At 45.2% G+C, this 24,160-nt stretch overlaps 1 protein-coding gene across 1 annotated transcript; it reads left to right on the top strand.

Moving 5' to 3' along the window:
* Positions 1–7,003: 7,003 nt before the first annotated feature.
* On the top strand, positions 7,004–23,873 carry LOC311131004 (uncharacterized protein KIAA1614-like; the record flags this gene model as incomplete). Its single annotated transcript, XM_084163836.1, has 10 exons — positions 7,004–7,012; positions 8,213–9,233; positions 9,964–10,033; positions 10,995–11,135; positions 13,601–14,952; positions 19,071–19,221; positions 20,980–21,229; positions 21,555–21,673; positions 22,692–22,867; positions 23,655–23,873. 10 exons carry the CDS (start codon positions 7,004–7,006, stop codon positions 23,852–23,854), a joined length of 3,489 nt encoding a protein of 1,162 aa, XP_084019962.1. The 3' UTR covers positions 23,855–23,873.
* Positions 23,874–24,160: the final 287 nt, after the last annotated feature.

Below are 24,160 nucleotides of genomic sequence, written 5' to 3'. Positions count from 1 at the left end.
CATAAATTCTCCCTGAAAGAAAAATAAACATGAGAACGCAATTCGTAACTATTGAACCTTTTTGCACATTAAAAGATTTATTTAAATGTCAAAGTATTCCTTTATTATTTTTATCTGACAATCAATAACATATGAGAGGGAGGGCAGAGAGTGACGAATCAGCCGAGTCCAAATCGAGAATCAACAAAGCAAATTCTGAGCCAGCTGGAATATGAGCCTGGAGACTAGTGCATTTCCTCTGCTCTCTGCATTTAAGATTCCTTTGCTACCTTTTTTTTCTCTCTCTCTCTCTCTCTCTCTCGCTCTCTCTCTCTCTCTCGCTCTCTCTCTCTCTCTCGCTCTCTCTCTCTCTCAAATTCAAGGGTAAAGTTACTAGACTCCACCCACAATTTCAGCCCCTCCACCAATAGAGCTAGCCTTGGGTTGCATTTAAGAACTTCTGTGACCAATCCTCTACCAGCTGCTCAAGACTGTCTCCCCAAGCAACCCTGAGGTTTCCACACATGTGAATCACCTTTTACAGTCAGTTGCTGCCCACTGCCTGCTGTAGATGTTTTCCCAGAGGAAGGAGGACAGAGGAACTGGATACTTGGCAGCAGGGGCTGTTGAGGGGAGGAGAAGGTTGGTGAAACTCCCAGATTTGTGTACTTAAAGGGAGAGTGAGTGCTCAGTGGAGACGAGACCCACACTTGAACTGCCCCAACACAGCTGGAGAGAGACAGAGAGAGAGGGAAGGAAGGGGAAGGTAGTTTCAAAATAGAAGGCGTCGCTGAAATAACAGTGAGAAGGTTTTGGGCTGAGCTTTTGCAGAATTTAGGATGGCATTTGAGAGAGGAGGCCAGAGCAGGCAGAGCTACCTCAGTCTCTGAACACCAATGGAGGGAGAGAGGTAAGACCCCACAACTTTTTCCTCTTCATACTCTCAGGGACAATTCTCTCTATTACCTAAACAAAGGAAGAAACCAACTGTAATTATTTCAATGACAATTGGAACTTCAGCATTCAATGTATTTTATTGATCATGGCATCTGTGGTGTCATCTATTGTCTGAGTTCAAATACAGGCAGGAGAGGCCAACATCTATTACATCCTTTGTGGCCACCATATTTGCATGTGAATTAGAAACCTAGTAGCATTTCAGTAGAGGTGAGGTCGGCAGAGGAAATTCAGATAAATTACCGTAGACTAAAACAGCTCCTTATAGAAGAAACCTAGTCTCGCAGAAGCAATTGGTTTCCTTCTCCCCTTAGTCTCACTTGTTGACCTTGTTGCATTACGGTTCAGTGACTGCAGGCATTTCAACACAAGCTCAGTGGTTGTGAAGTGCAATGCTGTGTGGAAGTGTAGCCTATAACCTCTAACATGCTCTCTGCGTCTCCTAGTCACTCCCTGGAATTTGGAGACAGCAGCTGCATTCCTGACTGAATCTGTGATGATTAAAACCCTACGGCGTAGTATCCATTTCATGAAGCGTCTCTGAGTGATGATCTAGGATCAGGTCCCCCCCTATTATTCATTATGATCGAAAGGGAAAAACTGATTCTAGATCAGCACTCATCCTCTGAGGTAATTTGTGAATATGGGCTCTGGTCTTTCTTGAGAGGCAGTAGAGAGAGTTGAAGGGGTTTAAGACCGGTCTGACAAGAGACCTTTAATAAGCTACTCTTTAACTACTCTCAACACATTCCCATTAAAGCTGTGTCTGACTTTTGATGGCAGGTCAGGTTCCAGTTATAAAAGTGCATGAGGGCATTAAAAGGTATTATAAATCCATAAAAACACAATAATGTTGAAGTAAAGACCTCTGCCAACTAATATCAACATTTATATTTAGTTTTGCAGAAACTATTTGCCTTCTGTATAGTTTAAAGGGGCAATCAGCAGTTGCTACATCTATTTTTGGACTTACAGTGGGGAAAAAAGTATTTAGTCAGCCACCGATTGTGCAAGTTCTCCCACTTAAAAAGATGAGAGAGGCCTGTAATTTTCATCATAGGTACACGTCAACTATGACAGACAAAATGAGAGAAAGAAAATCCAGAAAATCACATTGTAGGATTTTTTATGAATTTATTTGCAAATTATGGTGGAAAATAAGTATTTGGTCAATAACAAAAGTTTCTCAATACTTTCTTATATACGCTTTGTTGGCAATGACACAGGTCAAACGTTTTCTGTAAGTCTTCACAAGGTTTTCACACACTGTTGCTGGTATTTTGGCCCATTCCTCCATGCAGATCTCCTCTAGAGCAGTGATGTTTTGGGGCTGTCGCTGGGCAACACAGACTTTCAACTCCCTCCAAAGATTTTCTATGGGGTTGAGATCTGGAGACTGGCTAGGCCACTCCAGGACCTTGAAATGCTTCTTACGAAGCCACTCCTTCGTTGCCCGGGCGGTGTGTTTGGGATCATTGTCATGCTGAAAGACCCAGCCACGTTTCATCTTCAATTCCCTTGCTGATGGAAGGAGGTTTTCACTCAAAATCTCACGATACATGGCCCCATTCATTCTTTCCTTTAAACGGATCAGTCGTCCTGGTCCCTTTGCAGAAAAACAGCCCCAAAGCATGATGTTTCCAACCCCATGCTTCACAGTAGGTATGGTGTTCTTTGGATGCAACTCAGCATTCTTTGTCCTCCAAACACAACGAGTTGAGTTTTTACCAAAAGGTTATATTTTGGTTTCATCTGACCATATGACATTCTCCCAATCCTCTTCTGGATCATCCAAATGCACTCTAGCAAACTTCAGACGGGCCTGGACATGTACTGGCTTAAGCAGGGGGACACGTCTGGCACTGCAGGATTTGAGTCCCTGGCGGCGTAGTGTGTTACTGATGGTAGGCTTTGTTACTTTGGTCCCAGCTCTCTGCAGGTCATTCACTAGGTCCCCCCGTGTGGTTCTGGGATTTTTGCTCACCGTTCTTGTGATCATTTTGACCCCACGGGGTGAGATCTTGCGTGGAGCCCCAGATCGAGGGAGATTATCAGTGGTCTTGTATGTCTTCCATTTCCTAATAATTGCTCCCACAGTTGATTTCTTCAGACCAAGCTGCTTACCTATTGCAGATTCAGTCTTCCCAGCCTGGTGCAGGTCTACAATTTTGTTTCTGGTGTCCTTTGACAGCTCTTTGGTCTTGGCCATAGTGGAGTTTGGAGTGTGACTGTTTGAGGTTGTGGACAGGTGTCTTTTATACTGATAACAAGTTCAAACAGGTGCCATTAATACAGGTAACGAGTGGAGGACAGAGGAGCCTCTTAAAGAAGAAGTCTGAAGTCCTCTGTAGCTCAGCTGGTAGAGCACGGCGCTTGTAACGCCAAGGTAGTGGGTTCGATCCCCGGGACCACCCATACACAAAAATGTATGCACGCATGACTGTAAGTCGCTTTGGATAAAAGCGTCTGCTAAATGGCATATTATTATTATTTTATTATTATTAAGTTACAGGTCTGTGAGAGCCAGAAATCTTGCTTGTTTGTAGGTGACCAAATACTTATTTTCCACCATAATTTGCAAATAAATTCATTAAAAATCCTACAATGTGATTTTCTGGATTTTTTTTCCTCAATTTGTCTGTCATAGTTGATGTGTACCTATGATGAAAATTACAGGCCTCTCTCATCTTTTTAAGTGGGAGAACTTGCACAATTGGTGGCTGACTAAATACTTTTTTCCCCACTGTATAAATTAATGATATGTAGCCATTGATTCTTAAAGAATATAACTTAGAAATGCCTCATGAGCTTAGTTCAACTTTCGTACCCCACCAGAACCCCAAAAATAAGCTTGTTTTACTCCAATATTTGTAAACAAGTACATGTAAACAAACACTATATAGCCTCGAAACATAGTTGAAACTATCATTTTGATATCATGGATGGTAAGTCTTTGCATCCATAGCTCTGTCTAGGAATTTGAGAGTGGTTACATTTCTCCAGTCCCATCCCTCAGCTTTTTACCGAAACAGAGGCTGGGACAACACTTTGTTATTGTTTCTACTGATGAATGCCACTTTAAGAAATAATACTAATAATATATTATGGGCATTTTCAGAAATTACAATGCAAAAATTCAAAAAAGATATATGCGTAGCACCTTTAAGATATTTTTAGTTTTCTCTCCCTCATGAGGGGGGAGGATAATCAAAGTTCACAGAAGTAACAAGTAAAGGTAGACCAACCGATTAGTTATAGTGTTTTTATTAATAACAATTTGGTTCATGATTTATTAAGTGATTAAAAGGCGTCATTCCGTTAAATCGGTAACAGAATGACCAAAAAAAATCTGTAACAGAATGACTGCAACTGAATTTGCTACAATGGGAATTCATAGTAGTCACAAACCACAGTTGGGTCACCTGCTACTGTCCTCCCTTCCACTGGCTCATAACTGTTTTCTTTCTCTTTCTGTCGCGTGGTGGTCAAAGCAAGTGTGTTTAAACAGTCTGGACAACCCCTCCCTCTCTCTCCCTGTGTCTCTTCTCTCGCTCTCCAGATAATGTCGCTTCTCCTGGCTCTTACTGGCACCTACCCATGAGCCCCCTCTCTTTCCATTTACTGTAACCAGCCCTCTCACCCACTGAGCACCGACCGACACCGGATGTCCATGGATGTTGAAAAGTAGTTGAAATTTGGTCAGTCCAAATCTGAACCAATCATAGACGTCTGTTTCACAAGTTTGGACAGCACCGTACAGTACAGTACAGTAGAGCACAGTACATTAGAGTTAAGTACAGTACAGTACAGTAGAGCACACTAGAGTAGAGTACAGTATAATTTACTGTATTGTACTGTACTTTACTGTACTAAACTATACTCTTCTGTATGGTTTGTATAACTTTGCAATCAATGGTTTTTGTTCGGCATACTTTTGAAGTGAAAAATCAGTCTCAGCATCATTCTATTACAGTGGAATTGCCTATAACAAACATTTTCCTGGTAGTGTTGTACTGTACTATGTGGTACCCTAGAGTATAGGGTCCTTATGTCAAGCTTCCCCAATTCTTCCTTCTACCTTTCCCTTGATGACTGTCCAAAACTGGTCTCTGTCTCTGTCTCTGTCTCTGTCTCTGTCTCTGTCTCTGTCTCTGTCTCTGTCTCTGTCTGTCTGTCTGTCTGTTTGTGTGTGTGTCTCTCTCTCTCTCTCTCTTATATTAAATGGGTAAATAATAGTGAGGTTAAGTATGGGGAGGTTTGCTGACAGCTGACAGTTGAGGCCTGTGGGTGGTGTTAACTTTCTTATTAAGCACACACTAATTAAATAAAATAGGCTCTCTGCAAAGCCACTCATGAGGAAGCATTTTACATCTGCGTAAACCTCCTTCGCCTGGTTTCTCAGTCATAAGGGTAATGCAGTGAGCTCCAAAAGTATTTGGACAGTGACAATTTCTGTTTTGGCTCTGTTCTCCAGCACTTTGGAAATGATACAAAAGTATTGGGACAAATTCACTTATATGTGTATTAAAGTAGTATTAAAGCTTGTGACTACAGACTTGTTGGATGCATTTGTTTGTTTTGGTTGTGTTTCAGATTATTTTGTGCCCAATAGAAATGAACGGTAAATAATGTATTGTGTCATTTTGGAGTCACTTTTATTGTAAATAAGAATAGAATATGTTTCTAAACGCTTCTACATTAATGTGGATGCTACCATGATTACGGATAGTCCTGAATGAATCATGAATAATGATGGGTGAGAAAGTTACAGATGCACAAACAAAGAGCAAATGCATCCAACAAGTTTGTATAGTCATAAGCTTGATGTAATCATTGTGTGCTAGGAATATAAACTTTCGACTACTTTAATACACATACTGTATAAGTGAATTTGTCCCAATACTTTTGGTCCCCTAAAATTGGGGGACTATGTACAAAAAGTGCTGTAATTTCCAAACTGTTCACCCGATATGGATGAAAATACCCTCAAATCAAAGCTGACAGTCTGCACTTTAACCTCATAGTAATTTTCTCATAGTATCATTTCACATCCAAAGTTCTGGAGTACAGAGCCAAAACAACAACAAATGTGTCACTGTCCCAATACTTTTGGAGCTCACTGTATATCTTGTCAGGTAACAGGACTGTGTTTTTCTCTCATGTGAGCACACTCTCTCTCGCTGTCAGTGTTTGCAGGCTACCTGCGTCTTGAGAAGCACAGTACTGTTAGGGTTTGTTTGGTCAAGCTGGGTTGTATTTCATGAAGTCACCTTGCTAACATTAATAAACACTCATGTGGACTGAATGCCTATATACACTGAGTGTACAAAACATTATGAACACCTGTACTTTTCATGACATAGACCACGTGTCCAACTCATTCCACGAAGGGCCGAGTGTCTGCGGGTTTTCGTTCCTCCCTTATACTTGATTGATTAATTAAGGGCACTAATTAGTAAGGAACTCCCCTGACCTGTCTAGGGCTGAATTGAAAGGAAAAACCAAAAACCAGCAGACACTGGACCCTCCATGGAATGAGTTTGACACCCCTGACATAGACTGACCAGGTGAATCCAGGTGAAAGCTGTGATCCCCTATTGATGTCACTTGTTAAATCCACTTCAATCAGTGTAGATGAAGGGGAGGAGACAGGTTAAAGAAGGATTTTTAAGCCTTGAGACAATTGAGACATGGATTGAGTATGTGTGCCATTCAGAGGGTGAATGGGCAAGACAAAATATTTAAGTGCCTTTGAACGGGGTATGGTAGTAGGTGCCAGGCACACCGGTTTGTGTAAAGAACTGCAACGCTGCTGGGTTTTTCACGCTCAACAGTTTCCCGTGTGTATCAAGAAGGGTCCACCACCCAAAGGACATCCAGCCAACTTGACCCAACTGTGGGAAGCATTGGAGTCAACGTGGGCCAGCATCCCTGTGGAACGCTTTCGAAACCTTGTAGAGCTCATGCCCCGATGAATTGAGGCTGTTCTGAGGGCAACTCAATATTAGGATGGTGTTCTTAATGTTTTATACATTCAGTGTACGCTTATAGAGAAAGGTAGCTGAATATGGGTATGGTGAGTAGCAAGTCATTTATGGGACAAAAATATTTGACATGCCTCTTAGTCCCTTTTCTCATTAGATAAACTAATCTGAGTTGTTATTAAAAGCTAACACAGCAACAAACACTGTATTTATCAGAACCAATGAGGATGAAACGTTCTGTACAAGTGCCTCCAGCCATTGAAGCCCTCATACGGTTGAAAAATCCTGCCTAGTGTTTTATCAAATATTACTGCAGAAAATTATAAAAAATGTAGTGGTTGCAACACAGTTGACGTCTACCCAGTAATAATAGGATTTAGATTTTTGAGGTTTGTTGATGTGTATCTAATTCTGTTTGGCTTTGAGTTAGAGTTAGAGGTCTCCTGTGGATTTGAGGCTGCATAGTAAGTGAGAAAAACAAGCTGTGAATGCCAATAGAGAACACTCCTCGAGTTAAGAGAAAAACATTTGTCAATCTCTTTTGGAAAGGGGTAATGTACAAACGTTTTCCCATCGTTTTCTATAGCTTTGAGTGCTACATAATTGATCTCAATGCGATAAAATACGATATATTACTCTATTTGATTTCTCTTTTCCCAAAACCTTTCCACAGTTTCTGGAATGGTCACAATTCACACTGTTAATGTAGTCTACATGGTAGTTATCCTTTGCTCTGGTCTGTTTGTGACATCCTTAATTGGTTGCTGGAGGACCTCTTTAAAGATGCTAGCTAGCCTTTGTGCCGCCATTGTTTTACCCCTTTGCGACAAAGTGGTGTCCTCAACGTGAATATCAGAGAGGGTTGCCATAGTAATTAGCTGCCAGGCAATATTGTACGTCTTCCCGCCATGTTACTTAACAGAAAGGCCCGGTCTTTCTTAACCTCTAACAAACCTTGTACAAAGACAGGGAAAAGAGAAGTCCTTTGTGGCAAGCAGGTTTCTCTCAGGTTGTATGCCTTTTTGGATTCTAACTTGATTGAACATTTATTTATCATATGAAAGTACAGATATTATTTTGAAAGGTATTTAGAGAAACTGCTGTTTTCATCTGTCCTTAAAATGACAAGCATTGTTCATGAAATATTGATTTGCTCGCTAAAGCAACTGCTATATTCTTAGTCCCTCTTTAAGTGAGCAAAAAAGGAAAATAACACAAATCCCTTGTGTCTCTCTTCTCTTGTCTCCTTCACAGCTCTGATGCTCCCCTGACTGTGTGATGTGGCCACGGAGAAAGTAACCATGGCAGACTCCTTTCTCCCCATGCCCTGTGTGCCACAGAGGGCCAAGCCCCAGACCCTGCAACCTGGCATGGAAGACCAACCCTCCTCCAGCCCCAGCCCGGAGCCTGCCATCTCAACCTCAACCTCTACCCCCACCTCGCCCTCCCCATGCCCCCTCAGCCAGCTCCTGCTCCAGCAGCAGCCCGGGCCCCCGAGCTCGGCTGTGTTGGCCCTGCAGTCCAAGGTCAAGGCCCTGTCTGAGCGCAACAAGGCTGCAGGGAGGGAGGCTTTCAAGGCAGGCATGGATAAGAAGGCCTTTCCTGTGTCCTCTTCCCTATTCGGTCCTGTCCTGGTGAGCTGGGGCTCCAGTAGTAGCGATGACGATGTAGATTCCCAGGGTTCCACTCTCCACCCAGTGGTGCCAGACAGCCTGATGGAGGGGGCGGGGACGGGTGGGTTGGACTTCAGCCTGCTAGCGCTCCCACGTGGGCTGGGCGAGGGCTCCAGCCTGGAGAACCTGTCTGACGTTAGCGCCTACGCTAGTCCCCTGGAGGATAATGTTAGCGCCGCTAATGCGTCTAAACCCTGGGTCCCTCCCAAGGGGTTCTGGAAGGCCACCAGGCCTGAAACGCTACTGCTGAACGGAGACACGCCTCCGGCCCCAGACAGACCTTTGGCCGGGGCCCCTGGGGGCCAGCAGAGGAAAGCCAGGGGCCACGGCGGGGTGGGCAGGGAGCTGCTACGCCGTGACAGCCTTGAGGGTCTGAGGCGGTGTATGGGCGAGCTGGGGCCCCAGGGGCCAATGGGGGGCCTGTGGAGGGCTGACAGCCTGGAGAGTCTGTGCAGCAGTGGGAGTGCCATTTCTCTAGCAGAGAGAGTGGAGATGAATCGGGGCATCCTCAAGCAGATGCTGAACAAGAGCCAGGGACCAGAGCCAGGGAGCCTCAGCCCTGTGCTCTCTGGAGCTTCGGCACTCTGCTCTCTGGAGAGAGAGCAGAGGGCCGAGGAGGTGACCCAGTGCAATGGGAGAGGTACAGTAAAGAGCTAAATATACTGTACCTGCATTCACCACCATACGCCACCCACTAGACCTAAAACCATGGATTATTTTAGCGAATGTGTGTGCGGTGGCACAGCTCGGGGTTGAGGTGATAACAGTAGTAAAATCACAGTGAGTAGACCCCTTAATCCTCAGTGATGTAAAGGGATTTACCTGAGACGGACCTGATCTATTAGAGTAGAGAGTACATTTCCCCAACACTCAGTTCACATTCAACACATAGGAATGAATGTGAAGTAGGTAGCTCATGGTCAAAGTGTGTGACGAGCTGAAAGTCAACATAATGTGATAAAGTAAAAAAATTACAACAGAAAGTAGAGATAAAACATCTTGAGAGGAAAGGGTGGGAGAGAGGGAGGGAGGTAATAGGCTATTTCTGACTGTTGACCAGATGTTTAATGAATGTAATACCTGTCTAATTGCAACTGTCTCACAAACAGAAGTTGTCTTCCGCCTGTGGGTTGCTCTGTCCCGCACTCTTATGGCCTCAAATATCCCCAATGCTAAATGAATCATGCTTTGTATAGACAAAGGGAAATGTAAACAAATAGTTAAACTTAATACGGTTCTTCCATATTTCTTGATAATTATTTTGTTGTTGTTGTAATTTCCAGAGAAATAAGGAAATCAACGCATTTCAATACTGGAGGGAAATTCTACTTAAGTCTGCCTGGTTACAGTGTTTATTTGTGTCCCTATAGGTTTCATTGCCCTGAATGACAGTGACTGGGATTCAGGCATCTCCCTCCAAGACAGCGAGCACAGCCAAAGGTACAGTAGAACCTCCTGTAGAGCCACTGGGTATGCAGCCTTTTGCTCCAGCCCTGCTCTAAAACACCTGATTATTGTGTTAGAGTAAGGCTGGAGCAAAACATGCACACCCAGCGGCTCTCCAGTGGCCAAGGGAGGGTTTACCACTTATGCCTTTACACTATAGCTTAAATATGAATGTATCATAAACAAATGTAATTTGGGTTCCCAAACCCCCAACCTAAATACTTTCACTCTGATACATCTAGAATATACAGCAGATGTTTTCACGACACTACCAACACCTATGACTCTACTACTTTGCTCTTGTATCTCTCCATGTTAGAGCCCCAAGCTGCAATGAGTGACATGGACACAGTGTTTATAACAGCTGTTACTAAAAGCCCCACCCTCATCACCAGAGACGATTATGATTATATCTTTCACTTCTCTGTCCCCAATCACAGTCTCAATGTAAGAGAAAGGCGTTTCGGTGAAGCACCTAGTATTTGAAACACACTCATTCATTTGTTCTCCCATTGAGTGCCTGTTAAGCAGGTGTTGTGGTGAAACTGAATGGGCAGCTGTGTGGTTAAAGCTCTGAGCACTGTGTGTAATTGTGTTTTTGGTGTTGGGGAAATGTTCACAAGTCTGTAACCCCATTCACACATAGATATACAGGCAAAGGGACTGCTTCAGTCACTCATTCCTACATTCACAAATACACACACATAAACACAAGCACTGGCAAACAAGATAAAAGCTTATGGAAAGATACACTCACACACTCACACACACACAAAAGCTCATTGACACACACACACCCCTTGTCAGCCTAATTAGTAGTGACTGCCTGCTCGGCCTAATCCCCCACTCTATGAGCGTCTCTCCCGCACAGGCGCTGACGTGTGCCTCCCTACCATCTCTCCCCCTCCCCCTAACCCCCCTGCCTGTGTGTGTGACGTGTGTGTGCGGCCGACAGGGCCTTTGTGTCCAGCGAGGACCTGCCGCTGAGTCCACGCCATGAGCAGGCCAAGCGGCTCCTGGAGAGAGCCCGCATGAAGGCCCGGTCCTATCCACTCAAGGCCGACCACACCATCCTACCCGTCCAGAGGGACAACCCGTAAGTCTGCTGCTCCGCAAGTGGGTGTGTTTATGTGTGTGTGGGTTTGAGGGTCGTCGGTGTGTGTGTGTCTGTTTACCAGCCGAGCTTAGCTGTAGCAGCCACCTGTACCATCATAACCAACCAAACGAGACCAAACAAGAAATGTTTTTTCCTCATCTTTTCACTATTTTCTCTATTTTCTTCCCTTCTGTTTCATGGGGCCCAGCAGGGCCTGTAAATCTCTGTAGGCTTTTGTGCCGGAGTGACCGTACGGCTGTTTTGTGTTTGGCTGGTTAAAGTGTGCTGCGGCTCTCTCGCGGTCTGTTTACTGACAGTGTTCAGAATAGCTAGCTGCAACAGTGGTCTCTTGTTGTGCTCGTTTCACTGTAATGATATGACACATATTGGATTTACTGCTTTAAATGTAGCATTGCTCATGCATTTTCTATTTACAGTGCCCTCTATTCATTTTTAAATGGCGATATTTCACATATCTATTATGGGTCACACTTTACAGTAAGTTAAAAAGATTCTACAGTATGTAGTACAATGTATGTAATATTTACATTTAACTAACTAGTAACTACACAATAACTATACAGTATGTAGCTGCAGTTTCCATGTACAGCTGAGTAAATAGTTATAGCAAAAGTAGTTATAGGGCATGTGTATGTCCTTAGCCAACTTAATGTAAAGCGTTGGCCTATATCTCAAATAGTATTATTCAGGAAAACTATAGTAGTAATTATGGTGGTGTTACAGTTCTAATAGTGGTAGCAATAGTAGTTGTAGTGGTTGTGGTAAACATCAATATGTAAATACACACTTTTCTATTGCTCTAACTACAAGGCTTTTTAATTAAGTGTACAATAATAATAATAATAATGGTTTAGGGCAGGCGTGGGCAGATTCAGCCGTGGGCTGATTTTTTTGGTTGCTGAGAAGATGGTCGGGGATCCGGAACATAGTTATAAATAATTTGTATACTGCAAATTGACCGCATGAAGCCCAAACATATATAGTATTTGACAAAAACATAATCATTTCAAGCCTTGATTACATTGGGATACGATCACTTACAGTATGCCCCTCTATTTATGCATGGGAACAGATTGGTAACAGATTTCCTAAATTCAAATCATTTTCAGTTGATTTGCTGGTGATTTTACAGTATTTTATGTCCAACAAAATTTGGCCCATGGGCCACCTATTGGGGAACCCTGGTTTAGGGCATTGGGTTATTTTGGTTGCTATGACAGGGGCTCTCTCTCTCGCGCTCTCTCTCTATTTCCACAATATGCGTTACGCAATCCAGCTGGAATTATACACCTCCCCAATCTCAATCCTAATATCATGGTCCGAGAGCAGTGATTACTGATTACCTCAGCACATTCACTCTGACCAAGGCAGGATGTTCCTTCATACAGCTGTCAATCACCAGACATCGTCAACATTCGCTCCAGATTAGAATGATTGGATGGGACATTTTGGATACTGACCAATCACTAGGTGATATGACAGAAATGATGTAATAATGGCCCCTCAATGACAACCAACTATTATCAAAATCCTTCCAAATGAAAGCGATATGGATTGACGTGATTGAGGTGACATGAGTTGTCTTGTTTATTCATTGGATAAGAACAATTACTTTTGTATTTTCTGTGTTGGGTCTGATTTAATTTGGAAATATCTCTGGTTTGGAGGGAGCTTCCTAGTTGTGATTTGACGCTTGATAAGACTGATTCCCCCTAATGCTTCGCTACACATCTTCCAGCTGTTACCCTCAGCCCCCTCACACTCCCACATGCACGCACACACCCACAAACACACACACACACACACACCAACCACACAATCCCAGGGGTAAAAAAGTACATACAAGGAAAGCACAGTACAATACTCCCCTCTTCTCTAGGGAGCTAGCTTAGCCAGCCATGCAGTATTGTGTTCCCCACCATCCAACAGTGTGGGCTCACAACTGTCTCTCACCCATTTCTTACAGTTTCAGTTCAGTCAATCAGTCAATCACTTTATTTCCATGGACATTTTTACAAATGCCTTTCTCATTTACATTTATAGATGAAGTTGTAGCGTGCATAAATAAACTCTCTCTTGGATATGACTCAAGATAGCTGTCCATTATTGTGGTAGTAGAGGCTAGATGATTGGATACAGACAGAGAGGACGTCCATACTGGGGATGACCTTCCCCTTATCGAGAGTTGAGCATGTTGGGAATGTAGCGGCTGGGACAGACAGGGGCCAGAACATAGATAAGAATCCCACAGGCATCCAACCAATCCCCTGTGTTAGGAGGAAAAATGCTGAACGTTTCTTTATGGGGTTTCCGTCTTTTTTCTGGTTAGGGTTTGTGTGTGTGTTTGTGTGTGTGTTACCTTATATACATGGTCATGGGTGCCCGTGTGTGTTTGTGTGTCCCTCTGGATGTGTGTGTTCTGACGTGTGTGCATCCATCCATAGGGAGCAGCTGTCCACGGCTGGAGCTTCCTTGCACCGGGCTCCGCTGGCGGGGAAGGGCGGCCAGTCGGTGTCGTCAGCAACGGTTCCTGCGGTTACCTCGTTGTCGGGGAACCTCAGTGACTCCTCCAGCAGCGACTCGGCCTGTGGCCCCCGCCGACGTCCTGGCCAATCACCGACGCGGGTCCGCTTCGAGGACGAATCGGAGAAAGACGCGGAGGTGCGCTACTTGGAGAGGCTCCGTCAGAGGAGGAGGGCGGGTGAGAGGGCCCAGGGTCTGCTTATATCCAAGCCCAACCTCTCTTCCTATGTCAACGGGCGGAGGGACACTGATCCAGGAACTGGAATAGTGATCGAGCGAGGGCACAAGAAGGCCCACAGGGCACAGGAGGGCCACTTAAACGGTGGCAGCCATTTCAAATCCGTGGTGGCACACGAGGAGGCGCTTAACAGGCAGTGCAACTCGTGCGGGACGTTCCTGGAAGGAGGGGTCCAGAACCCGAACCTCCATCCAAACTTTTCACCCCTGAACCTGAACCTCCATCCGAACCCTTCACCCCCAGTAGGGCAGAGCCATCCGGTGAACAGAGAGGGGGAGGAGAAGGTGCTGATGCCTTGCTGGGTGGCTCCCAGCAAGCCCAGCCGGACAGTTCGTACCGAGCTGATCAAGGAGACATACATTGGTAAGGTAACCCCTGGCGATGTGGCAGATAGCGAAGGGACGGGCCACGGCTCGGCGGGAGAGACGGACAGCAGCAGTGGCGGTGGAGGTGGTGGGAGTGTTCGAGTGTCAACAATGAAGGTGAAGAGGAGGAGTAGGAGAGGTGAGCTTTTGGGCACCAATGGCCAAGGAGCACCCATCAAGGTGCCACCAACTCCACCAGCACCCAGGCCCAATGGTATTGTGGTGCCGCCCAACCCGTACCCCATTGAGCAACCAGTATCAAAGATGGTGGGTTTGCCCACTCACTCCCCTGCACCCCCAGATGAACCCACAAACAGTCCCCCGTGCATCAAGAGCTCCCCCTTTCCCCCTTCCCCAACGCCCATCAAATCAGCTCTGAAATCAGGACCCAAGAGCCGGCCCAATGGCCAGCGAATGGTCAAACTCATGCCTTCACCACAGTACCGCCTTTTGCCCCAGAACTCCCTGGAGGACCAAGGGAGAGGGGCTGCGCCCAGCCCCCAGAACGAGCACTCTGTCGGGGGGAACTTCGTGGAGTATGGTTCCTCTTTGGGGCTGACTTCCAGCACCGACACGATGATGCCCTGTATCAGGCCTGCTTCCCTGCTGAAGACCTCCCCATTGCTAGCTAGGACAGCAGTAGAGAAGATGGGGGACCCTGCAGCACCAGGTCAGCTTCAAATACACACACACACACACACACACACACACAGATGCACACACACACACACACACACAACACACACACACACACACCTAACACTAATTCTACCCTTAACCCTAAATCCCCTTGAAATAGCATTTAACCTTGTGGGGACTAACAAAATGTTTTTTTCTTTACTATTCTTGTGGGGACTTCTGGTCCCCACAAGTATAGTTAAACACGTCCACTGCAATGTACAAACACACACACACACACATTGTAAGACACTATAAAGTAGAGAGCCCTACACTCCCACACATTTACATTTACATTTGAGTCATTTAGCAGACGCTCTTATCCAGAGCAACTTACAGTTAGTGAGTGCATACATTTTTTATACTGGCCCCCCGTGGGAATCGAAACCACAACCCTGGCGTTGCAAGCGCCATGCTCTACCAACTGAGCTACAGGAGGCCCTAGTGTGTTTCTAGACCGGAAACCTGGGGCCCAGGTCCCACACACACACACACACACACACACCCTAACTTGTGTGCTGTGGGACCTGGGCCCCAGGTTTCCAGTCTAGAAACACACTTTCCACTGTGATCAGAGGTATTGCAATTTAACCAAAGTGCGGCCCCATAGAGAAGTTCAATAAAAAAATTCCTCATATTACACTTTAGTCATCACCTTTGTGCACAAAACACCCATTGAATTATTACATTTTTTATTTGATTTATTTTCCACCACTCACATTCGAAGATATTAACATTTTATGTTCATGCTCTGATGCCATGAGTCCAGCTGGCCAGGGGAAGTGCTGGTTGGTTTATTTAGCTGTCCACGTGCATGGCACGCTCTGGCAGAGTTCCCGGAGCATGTTCGCGCGATACTACTGAGTGCTAGTGCACAGGCGTAGTAATCCCAGTAAAACCAGATATAGAAAGATGGCAGCAACCACAAAACAGCGTATGCGAACTTGAGTAGATTACGTTGAAAACAATGGGCGTCCATCTTGGACGCTGTCTCTAGTTAAATTACAAATAATAATATTTATTGCATTTAGCAGACGCCTTTATATCAAGCAATTTACAGTCATGCGTGCATACATTTTACGTATGGGTGGTCCCGGGAATCGAACCAACAACTCTGGCGGTGCAAGCACCACGCTCTACCAACTGAGTCATACAGGCATAGTTCATATATACCTCAGTGTGCGGATTGGTGAGAAAGACATCAAGTGTTCTACTTTTCACAGCTCATGTGAATGGCAGAAGTCAAAGGTGACAGCACAATCTACATATCAATGGGTGGCGATGGTAAATGCCTTGTCGAGAGCAAAGGAGGTGAATTCCAATGCAGTGGATTTATTCACTACTATCAGACAACCTTTAAGAACAGGATAAAAATGGGATCCACGAGTTCATCTTACCCTGGGGAAGTAGATAAAGGGCCTCATTGCCAAAATCCCAAAGTATCCCTTTAAAGGTGATGCCTTAAAAATAAAGATGAGATGTTATGACCATTATTATTATTTTATTTATTATGTTATGTTACATTTTAGTCATTTAGCAGACGCTCTTATCCAGAGCGACTTACAGTTAGTGAATACATCTTTTTTTTATACTGGCCCCCCGTGGGAATCGAACCCACAACCCTGGCGTTGCAAACGCATTTTTTACATTTACATTTTAGTCATTTAGCAGACGCTCTTATCCAGAGCGACTTACAGTTAGTGAATACATTTTTTTTTTTTTTTATACTGGCCCCCGTGGGAATCGAACCCACAACCCTGGCGTTGCAAACGCCATGCTCTGTCAACTGAGCTACATCCCTGCCGGCCATTCCCTCCCCTACCCTGGACGACGCTGGGCCAATTGTGCGCCGCCCATGAGTCTCCCGGTCGCGGCCGGCTGCGACAGAGCCTGGATTCGAACCAGGATCTCTAGTGGCACAGTTAGCACTGCGATGCAGGGCCTTAGACCACTGCGCCACTCAGGAGACGAGTGAGTTACAAACAGAGTTAGGTGGACTACCTGAATTGTAACTGAATACTAACACTGGACTCATTGACTAAAATAGTCTATACAGTATTTAGTGCGGGCATCTCACAGAGGAAAAATATACTTAAAAAAATATACAATTTAATATGTTTTCAGTCTTACTCTAGTTCCCTAGTGACCATTGGCAAATGCACGGCTTCATGGGTAATTAAGTCCATGCTGCTTGTGTCAGTGAGGTGTCAGCTCTTGGGCTGTGAAGGGGTGTGTGTGTGTGCGTCCATACGTGTGTGTGGGTTTCCATACGTGCATCTGTGCGTGTGTACATATGCCTCTGTGTGTGTGTGTGTGCATTTGCTTGTGTGAGTGCATGCATGCGTGTGTATCTATGTGCGTGTGTGTTTGTGTGCTTAACCCAGGTCCCAGCAGGGATTTTGCAGTCAGCACATACACACATCCCCCAGCCCTGTAATCCCACCGAGGCCTGTTCGCCCCGTTTCCACCAGCTGGATGATTGGATATGTGAAGCATCTGATTGTTCCCACTGTGGTCTCTGTCTCTCTCTCTCTCTCCCTGTCTCTGTCTATTTCTCTGTTTATGTCTCTCTCTTTGTCTCTGTATCTCTCTGACGCTTTCTCCCCTCTTGTCTCTCATTCTCTCTGTCTCTATGCATGAGAAATACTCAACATTCCCCCCAAAATATATGTAGCTAGAAATTCACGTTTCACAAACAATATTCTACAAAAATGTATCATACCACATGCAAATGTCTCAGTCTAACAAGGCTCTAACTCAGGGGTGTCAAACTCATTTTGACCCATGGGCCGCATTCGGTCTTCCTCGAGGTCCGGAGGGCTGCACTTAAAATTCGTTATATTTCCTCGCCGTCAAAATCTGCTAAAAATAGTCCTCTATCCATCGCTTTTGGAATTTCCGATGCTCCCTGACTGTCAGCTTTCGTTTCGATGACTGTAAGCAAATGACAGAGTGAAAAGACTATAAATGTACCCTGAGTATACCAAACATTAGGAACACCCTCCCTTTTGCCCTCAGAACAGCCTCAACTCGTCAGGGCATGGACTACAAGGTGTCGAAAGCATTCCACAAGGATGCTGGCCCATGTTTTTTTTTTTTTTTACCTTTATTTAACTAGGCAAGTCAGTTAAGATCACATTCTTATTTACAATGATGGCCTACCCTGGCCAAACCTGGACGACACTAGGCCTATGGGACTCCCAATCACGGCTGGATTGATATGCAGCCTGGAATCAAACCAGGGTCTGTAGTGATGCCTCTAGCACTGAGATGCAGTGACTTAGAGCGCTGCGCCACTTCAATGCTTCCCACATTTTTGTCAAGTTGGCTGGATGTCCTTTGGGTGCTGGACCATTCTTGATACACAAGGGAAACTTTTAAGCGTGAAAAACCCAGCAGCGTTGCAGTTCTTGACACAAACCGGTGCACCTGGCACCTACTACCATACCCCGTTCAAAGGCACTTAAATATTTTGCATTGTCCATTCACCCTCTGAATGGCACACATACACAATCCATGTCTCAATTGTCTCATGGCTATAAAATAAATCCTTCTTTAACCTGTCTCCTCCCCTTCATCTATACTGATTGAAGTGGATTTAACAAGTGACATCAATAAGGGATCATAGCTTTCACCTGGATTCAGTCTGTCATGGAAAGAGCAGGTGTTCTTAATGTTTTGTATACTCATTGTAGGTCCATTACCATTTCTACACAGTTTCAATTTGACTTTGCCATTTCAATGTTGATTAAGATTGTTTTCCCCCTGAAAAAAAGTATACATTAATTGTTTTTACTCAAACCACCTGCTAGACGTATGTTTGACATCCCTGCTCTAACTTATTCTTGCTTTTCATCAAAAACAAGATGAAAGTTACAGATTCTTCACCTTGTATACCACAGCAGGTTGGTGGCAACTTAATTGGGGAGAATGGGCTTGTGGTAATGGCTGGAGCGGAATTAATGGAATGGTATCAAGTACATCAAACACATGGTTTCCATGTGTCTGATGTCATTCCATTTGCGCCGTTCCAGCCATTATTATGAGCCGTTCTCCCCTCAGCAGCCTCCACTGTTGTAAACATCCCTCTCTCTTTCCTCTCTCCTCTAGAAGTGGAGCAGCATCATCCAGGGATGGGAGAGCTCTGTCTGGAAGGAACCAGCATCATTACCCCGCCCCCGTACCGCTCTGAGGGTGACGTACGGGTCAGGGGACCAATGAGAGCAGAGCATCAAAGGGAGGATAGCCCTAGTCCAACTCAGTGAGTAGTGGTACCTCTCTCCACCACACTCTTATGCTTAATTCTAAACTGACCCGAAGCCTGTATGATTAGGTTCTTCATGTAGATCGTAAAGGATTACCTTGCCCTCTGATAGGCTTGGTGGAATCCTTTGAGCATTATTTCTTACATCTTTAGTTATTTCAGATCAAGGTTAAATCGAAAGTTAGGAGCTGGGCTAGAACAAGTCTCGCAGCTGAGTCACTAATATCACTGTTTGTATATGGCAGAATTTGGCATGAAAGCACTTCAGGCCTGCTCATCACTGTACCTTGATTAGTTGAATTACTGTTGGAGTGTTAGGCTGGAACAAAGCACACTCTTCAGAGTTGCCAACACCTGCCCTAGGTGGAGGTTTGACCCAAAATGAACATCTGTCCCCCTCCCTAATACCTTTCCGAGAGAGATGTTGAAGGAAGCTAGATTTAGATTCCCATGTTATGTTCTATCATCTCATTTGGAGCTCTGCCTGCCCGCCCGCCTGCCCGCCCGCCTGCCCGCCTGCCTGCCAGCCTTAGCCCATAGCCATTATTGGTCTTCCACAGACTGTGTTAGCGTTTTAATAGAAACTAGGTCAAACAAGGTGGTTTTTAGAGTGGTGGTGCAGACATAAATAGAGCAGTGCCTCAGTTGAAGCATTTTTAACTCAACACTGACCTCTTCTGACCAAATAGTAGTAAGTGAATGGATACACATTGCTCAATAAGGGCTCCTGTGTCAGAGGTGTTAGAATGAGTTATTTCCATTTTCATGAATGATTTGAATTGGACAGAATTTCTAAAAGGTTTTTCCAATCAAATTAAATTAAGTATTTATATTGGAAATGTATAATGGAAATGAACCAAGCTTTGACCTGACCAGAGTGGTTTCATGATGTCCAGGCTGCACCTTTTTTTGTTTACGGAGTGGCTGCGGGTGTGAATTTTCTGGAACCCTCTTGCCAATAGCTAAAGGGCCGAAGGTTCTGCGCATGTGTGAGATTCTCTACTTTACCGACAGTCTCTGCTCTACTCGTTCGGCTGCCCAGAGAACAGGCTACAGTATTTTGGCGAATTTAGGTGATGAATGGAGAATGGTGCTCGTTTAATAAAGCTAGATCAAAGCTGAATCATTGTCTGCGAGATCACATAATGACAGTATTCTACATAACGGAACCGAATATAATAGCATAGTATAACATTACTGTAAAACAAAAAACACCACCTAATTTCTTATGAGATTTTAGGATGATTGTGCGAATGGTCACGTTTTTCTCTCGTGCGGCCACAATTTAACAGCGTGTGCCACTTGGCAAAATATGAATTGTATTTATTTAAACAAAACACTGGTATGCTACAGTATGTTAACACCCTCTGCCTAAAATGCACTCACTGTACATAATTCAAAACAACACTGTACATAACTAAGAAGATCTAAATGCATATTCCCATGAAACTGATTGAGATCAAATGGTTGGCATGCAGATGCTGCATTGACATTTCACCGGTAAAAGTTGAAGAATTCACTGTGCGAATTGAGAATTGGCTTTCACGATTGCCAGTGAGAAATGTGAAGTGAGGGTGACCACAAAAATGTATGCGTAAAGTAGAGGTAAATAAATGGGAATGGGATATGGATCTTTAGCTCTAGGGAAGAGGGTTCCAGGGGGGCGTGGCGGAACGGGGTGGTTACCTTCGGATCCATAGCATCTGCCTTTTGTTTATTGTGGTGTTGCTCATGTCTCTCTCTCTCTCTTCTCAGGAGGGTAAGGGCAGAGACAGAGCAGCGGGAAGGCAGGTCCAAGCTCTCTCTGCATCGTTTCTTCTCCGCCATCGGCCTAAATGGAGTTGGGAAGCTGGTTAAAGGGCGCTCCAGTAGCATGGAGCAGCTTAGCCTCCAGCCCCGTGGCGTCCCCCCAGCCTCTCCTGGCCCCACCTCCACCCCCGGCACTCCCAAGTGCCCAGACCCCAGCCAGCTGAGGAAAGCCCCCTCGCTCCAATCCCTACGCATGGTGAGAGAAGACCTTCCTTTGTCATGTCAAACTTATCTTTTGAATTATAGGGAATTCTATGGATTTTAACCTTGCTTGTAGTCTGAGAGAGTGCCACTTTATGTCTGTCAAACTCTATGTTTAGTCTATAAGGATATTGAGAGTTCAGTTGATTGGAACATGATGAATAGAAAAGTGTGTAATAGAAATATAACTGTACATGATTTCACACATAACTATGCTATAAAGTGTATATTTGGTAACCTTACGCTTTTAAAAAGAATCAAAATGCACCAATATTGTGGAAGCTGACAGGGTTACTGTCATGTTCATTTCTCACCACCAGGGGTCATCCTTTATGCAGCTGAGGAAATCGTCATCAGTCCAGAATTTACAGTCGTCAAAGAAGAGAGATCGCTCCAGTGCATACACACCTGGAGACCAACCCGGCAGCCCTGCTCTCAGGTACAACATAAACAGACATGCACACACACAACATTAGAACTATGGCATCAGCAACATAAAAATAGGCAACTGTTGCAGTAATGTCAGGTCATCTAACATCCAACTATCTGTCACGGTTTAAAGCTTGCACATTGATCTTTGGTAAAGTTGCACCTCATGTCATAATATTATGAATGAAGTCAACGTCGATCCTTCCTGATAGGAGATTACAATGCTGGCATGTGCTCTCAAGGCTCCATTGATATCATATCTCTAGTATGCATGGACGGCTGCCGTGTGTGTTGTGCAACCGAATAGTTTCCATTTACTGGGTCTGAGGGGATGTCCGGACTGGAGAGATAAAAATAGAGTGAATGTGGTGGTGCTGCCAAAAAAAGACATGGAATCCAGAAGACGATCGCAACATCACATCATGATGGACTTGGAAAGGTGGCTGGGAGCAGTGGTGAAATTGAACACGGACTGTTTGGGTGATGTTGATGACACTGCCTGTGTGTGTGTGTGTGTGTGTGTGTGTAAGAGTGTGTGTGTGTATGTGTGCGCGCATGTCTGTCAAGCGTGTGTGTCTGTGTGTGTACGTCTACATGAGTGTGCCAGCAGCTGATACACTAGAGACCAGAGACGAGGACATTCCAGCCTCAGCCTTGTGCTTAAATAGCCTTCCTCGAGAGGCAGTCAGAAACCTGATAGGCTAGGAACATAACAAAGCCGTGCTATATATGGACCGCGCTACGTGGCTCTCTGGGAAGGGGGCTTGGGGAGGGGGTTCTGCCATAGAGACCTTAATGTAGGGAGCAGACCATCTCCATTCCCCCCTCCCCATGCAATGACTTCATTATTTACATTATCTATGGGAGCATAGATTGTAATGTGCATTCTCCAAACACTGCATGGCTGCATCTGAGCCTGTGTCAAAGATTGAAATGTTTGCATTTTGTGGTATGGAATTCATATTTCTTCCATGCTACAAATGGTGCCCCATATGTGTCACCTCAATGCTGCTGTCCTGTCTCTCCAGTAGGGGATTTCAGAGGGCTCTGAGTGTGGAGGATGTGGGCTGCCCTAGCGGGGTGCGCTCGGTGGGGAGGGTGGCCCAAGCCTTCCCTGACGGTACCCTCCTGCTGGAACTTAGCAGACCCCCCAACGGACCATTCGGCTTCCTCATCTCCCGGGGCAAAGGACGACCAGACTCGGGTACATAAGAACAGGAGAGCCTGGATCTGCCTAGCCTGCCCTCAGACTTGTTTGTGCTGTTACCAACTCCTATAGTCATTGTCTCGCCATTGGTCTGGACCAGGCTAGGCTATGAACAGAAACAGATTTGGTACCAGGCTAGGATTTGCCCTGTTGTTTTGGTTGTCTTTTCTAATGTGGTGTTCTGTAATGATGTACTGTTTATTAGAATGTCCCCCTTCTGTGTGCTTGAGGTGTGTGTGTTTCGTCATGTTCTTACTTCTCTCCTGTAATGCAGTTGGATGTGTGTTTAGTATTGTATTCCTTTCCTGTGTGTGTGTTTAGTAATGTATGTGCCATGTAGGTGTGTGTGTGTTAGGTAATGTTTTCCTCTCCTGTGTCCTAAGGCTGTGTTTTATATTAGTAATGTGTGTGTGCTCCTCCCCTATGTCCTACAGGTGTAAATGTGTGTAACCAGTAAGGTGAATGTGTTTGTAGTGATACTCCTCTCCTGTGGTGGCAGGCAGCTTAGTGGTTAAGAGCGTTGTGCCAGTAACTGAAAGGTCGCTGGTTCTAATCCCCGAGCCAACTAGGTGAAAAATCTGTCGATGTGCCCTTGAGCAAGGCACTTAACCCTAATTGCTCCTGTAAGTCACTCTGGATAAGAGCGTCTGCTAAATGACGTAAATGTAATGGTATCAGTAGAATGCCCCTGTAATATTGCCTGTCGGTGTGTTTTAAAGAAGGTGTGCATGTGTGTGCCCTTACCAGTAACATGCTCCTGTACTTTGTCCTGTCTGTCCTGTAGGTGTGTACGTGGAGGAGATGGGCGACAGCAGCACAGAGAAGCTGTACGCGGGGCTGCTGGGAGTGGGAGACGAGCTGCTAGAGGTGAACGGTGAGAAGGTGTCTGGCCTCAGTTTGGACCTGGTGACATGTCTAATGACCCAGGACAACATAGCCTCCATCCGCGTGCTCCGACACAGGAGGCTCCCCCCTCCTCGCTAGGCAACCTGAGGACCGCCGGTTACAGTGGAGACGCCAGGGTTGCGTCATGGCAACCACAGACGCCATGGCAACCATCGATGCCACAGCAACCACAAACCCCATGGAAACCTGGGGTGTTGGGGGTATGACAGAGGGACAGTGTGTGTGATCGGCTTTATGACTGTGGCTATTTCTATGCCCGCTTGCTTTGACAGTAGTAATAATGTCCACTCTCAAAATAGAGCGGTATTCTTCTGAAGACACGTCATGATGTTTGACACGATTGGCTCACCTTTCTATATGGTTCACATGGAGTTGCTATACGAG

The sequence above is a fragment of the Coregonus lavaretus genome (genome assembly GCF_964263955.1).
Source record: "Coregonus lavaretus genome assembly, chromosome: 6".
NCBI classification, from domain to species: Eukaryota; Metazoa; Chordata; class Actinopteri; order Salmoniformes; family Salmonidae; genus Coregonus; species Coregonus lavaretus.
This window is presented reverse-complemented; position numbering and strand designations above follow the sequence as displayed.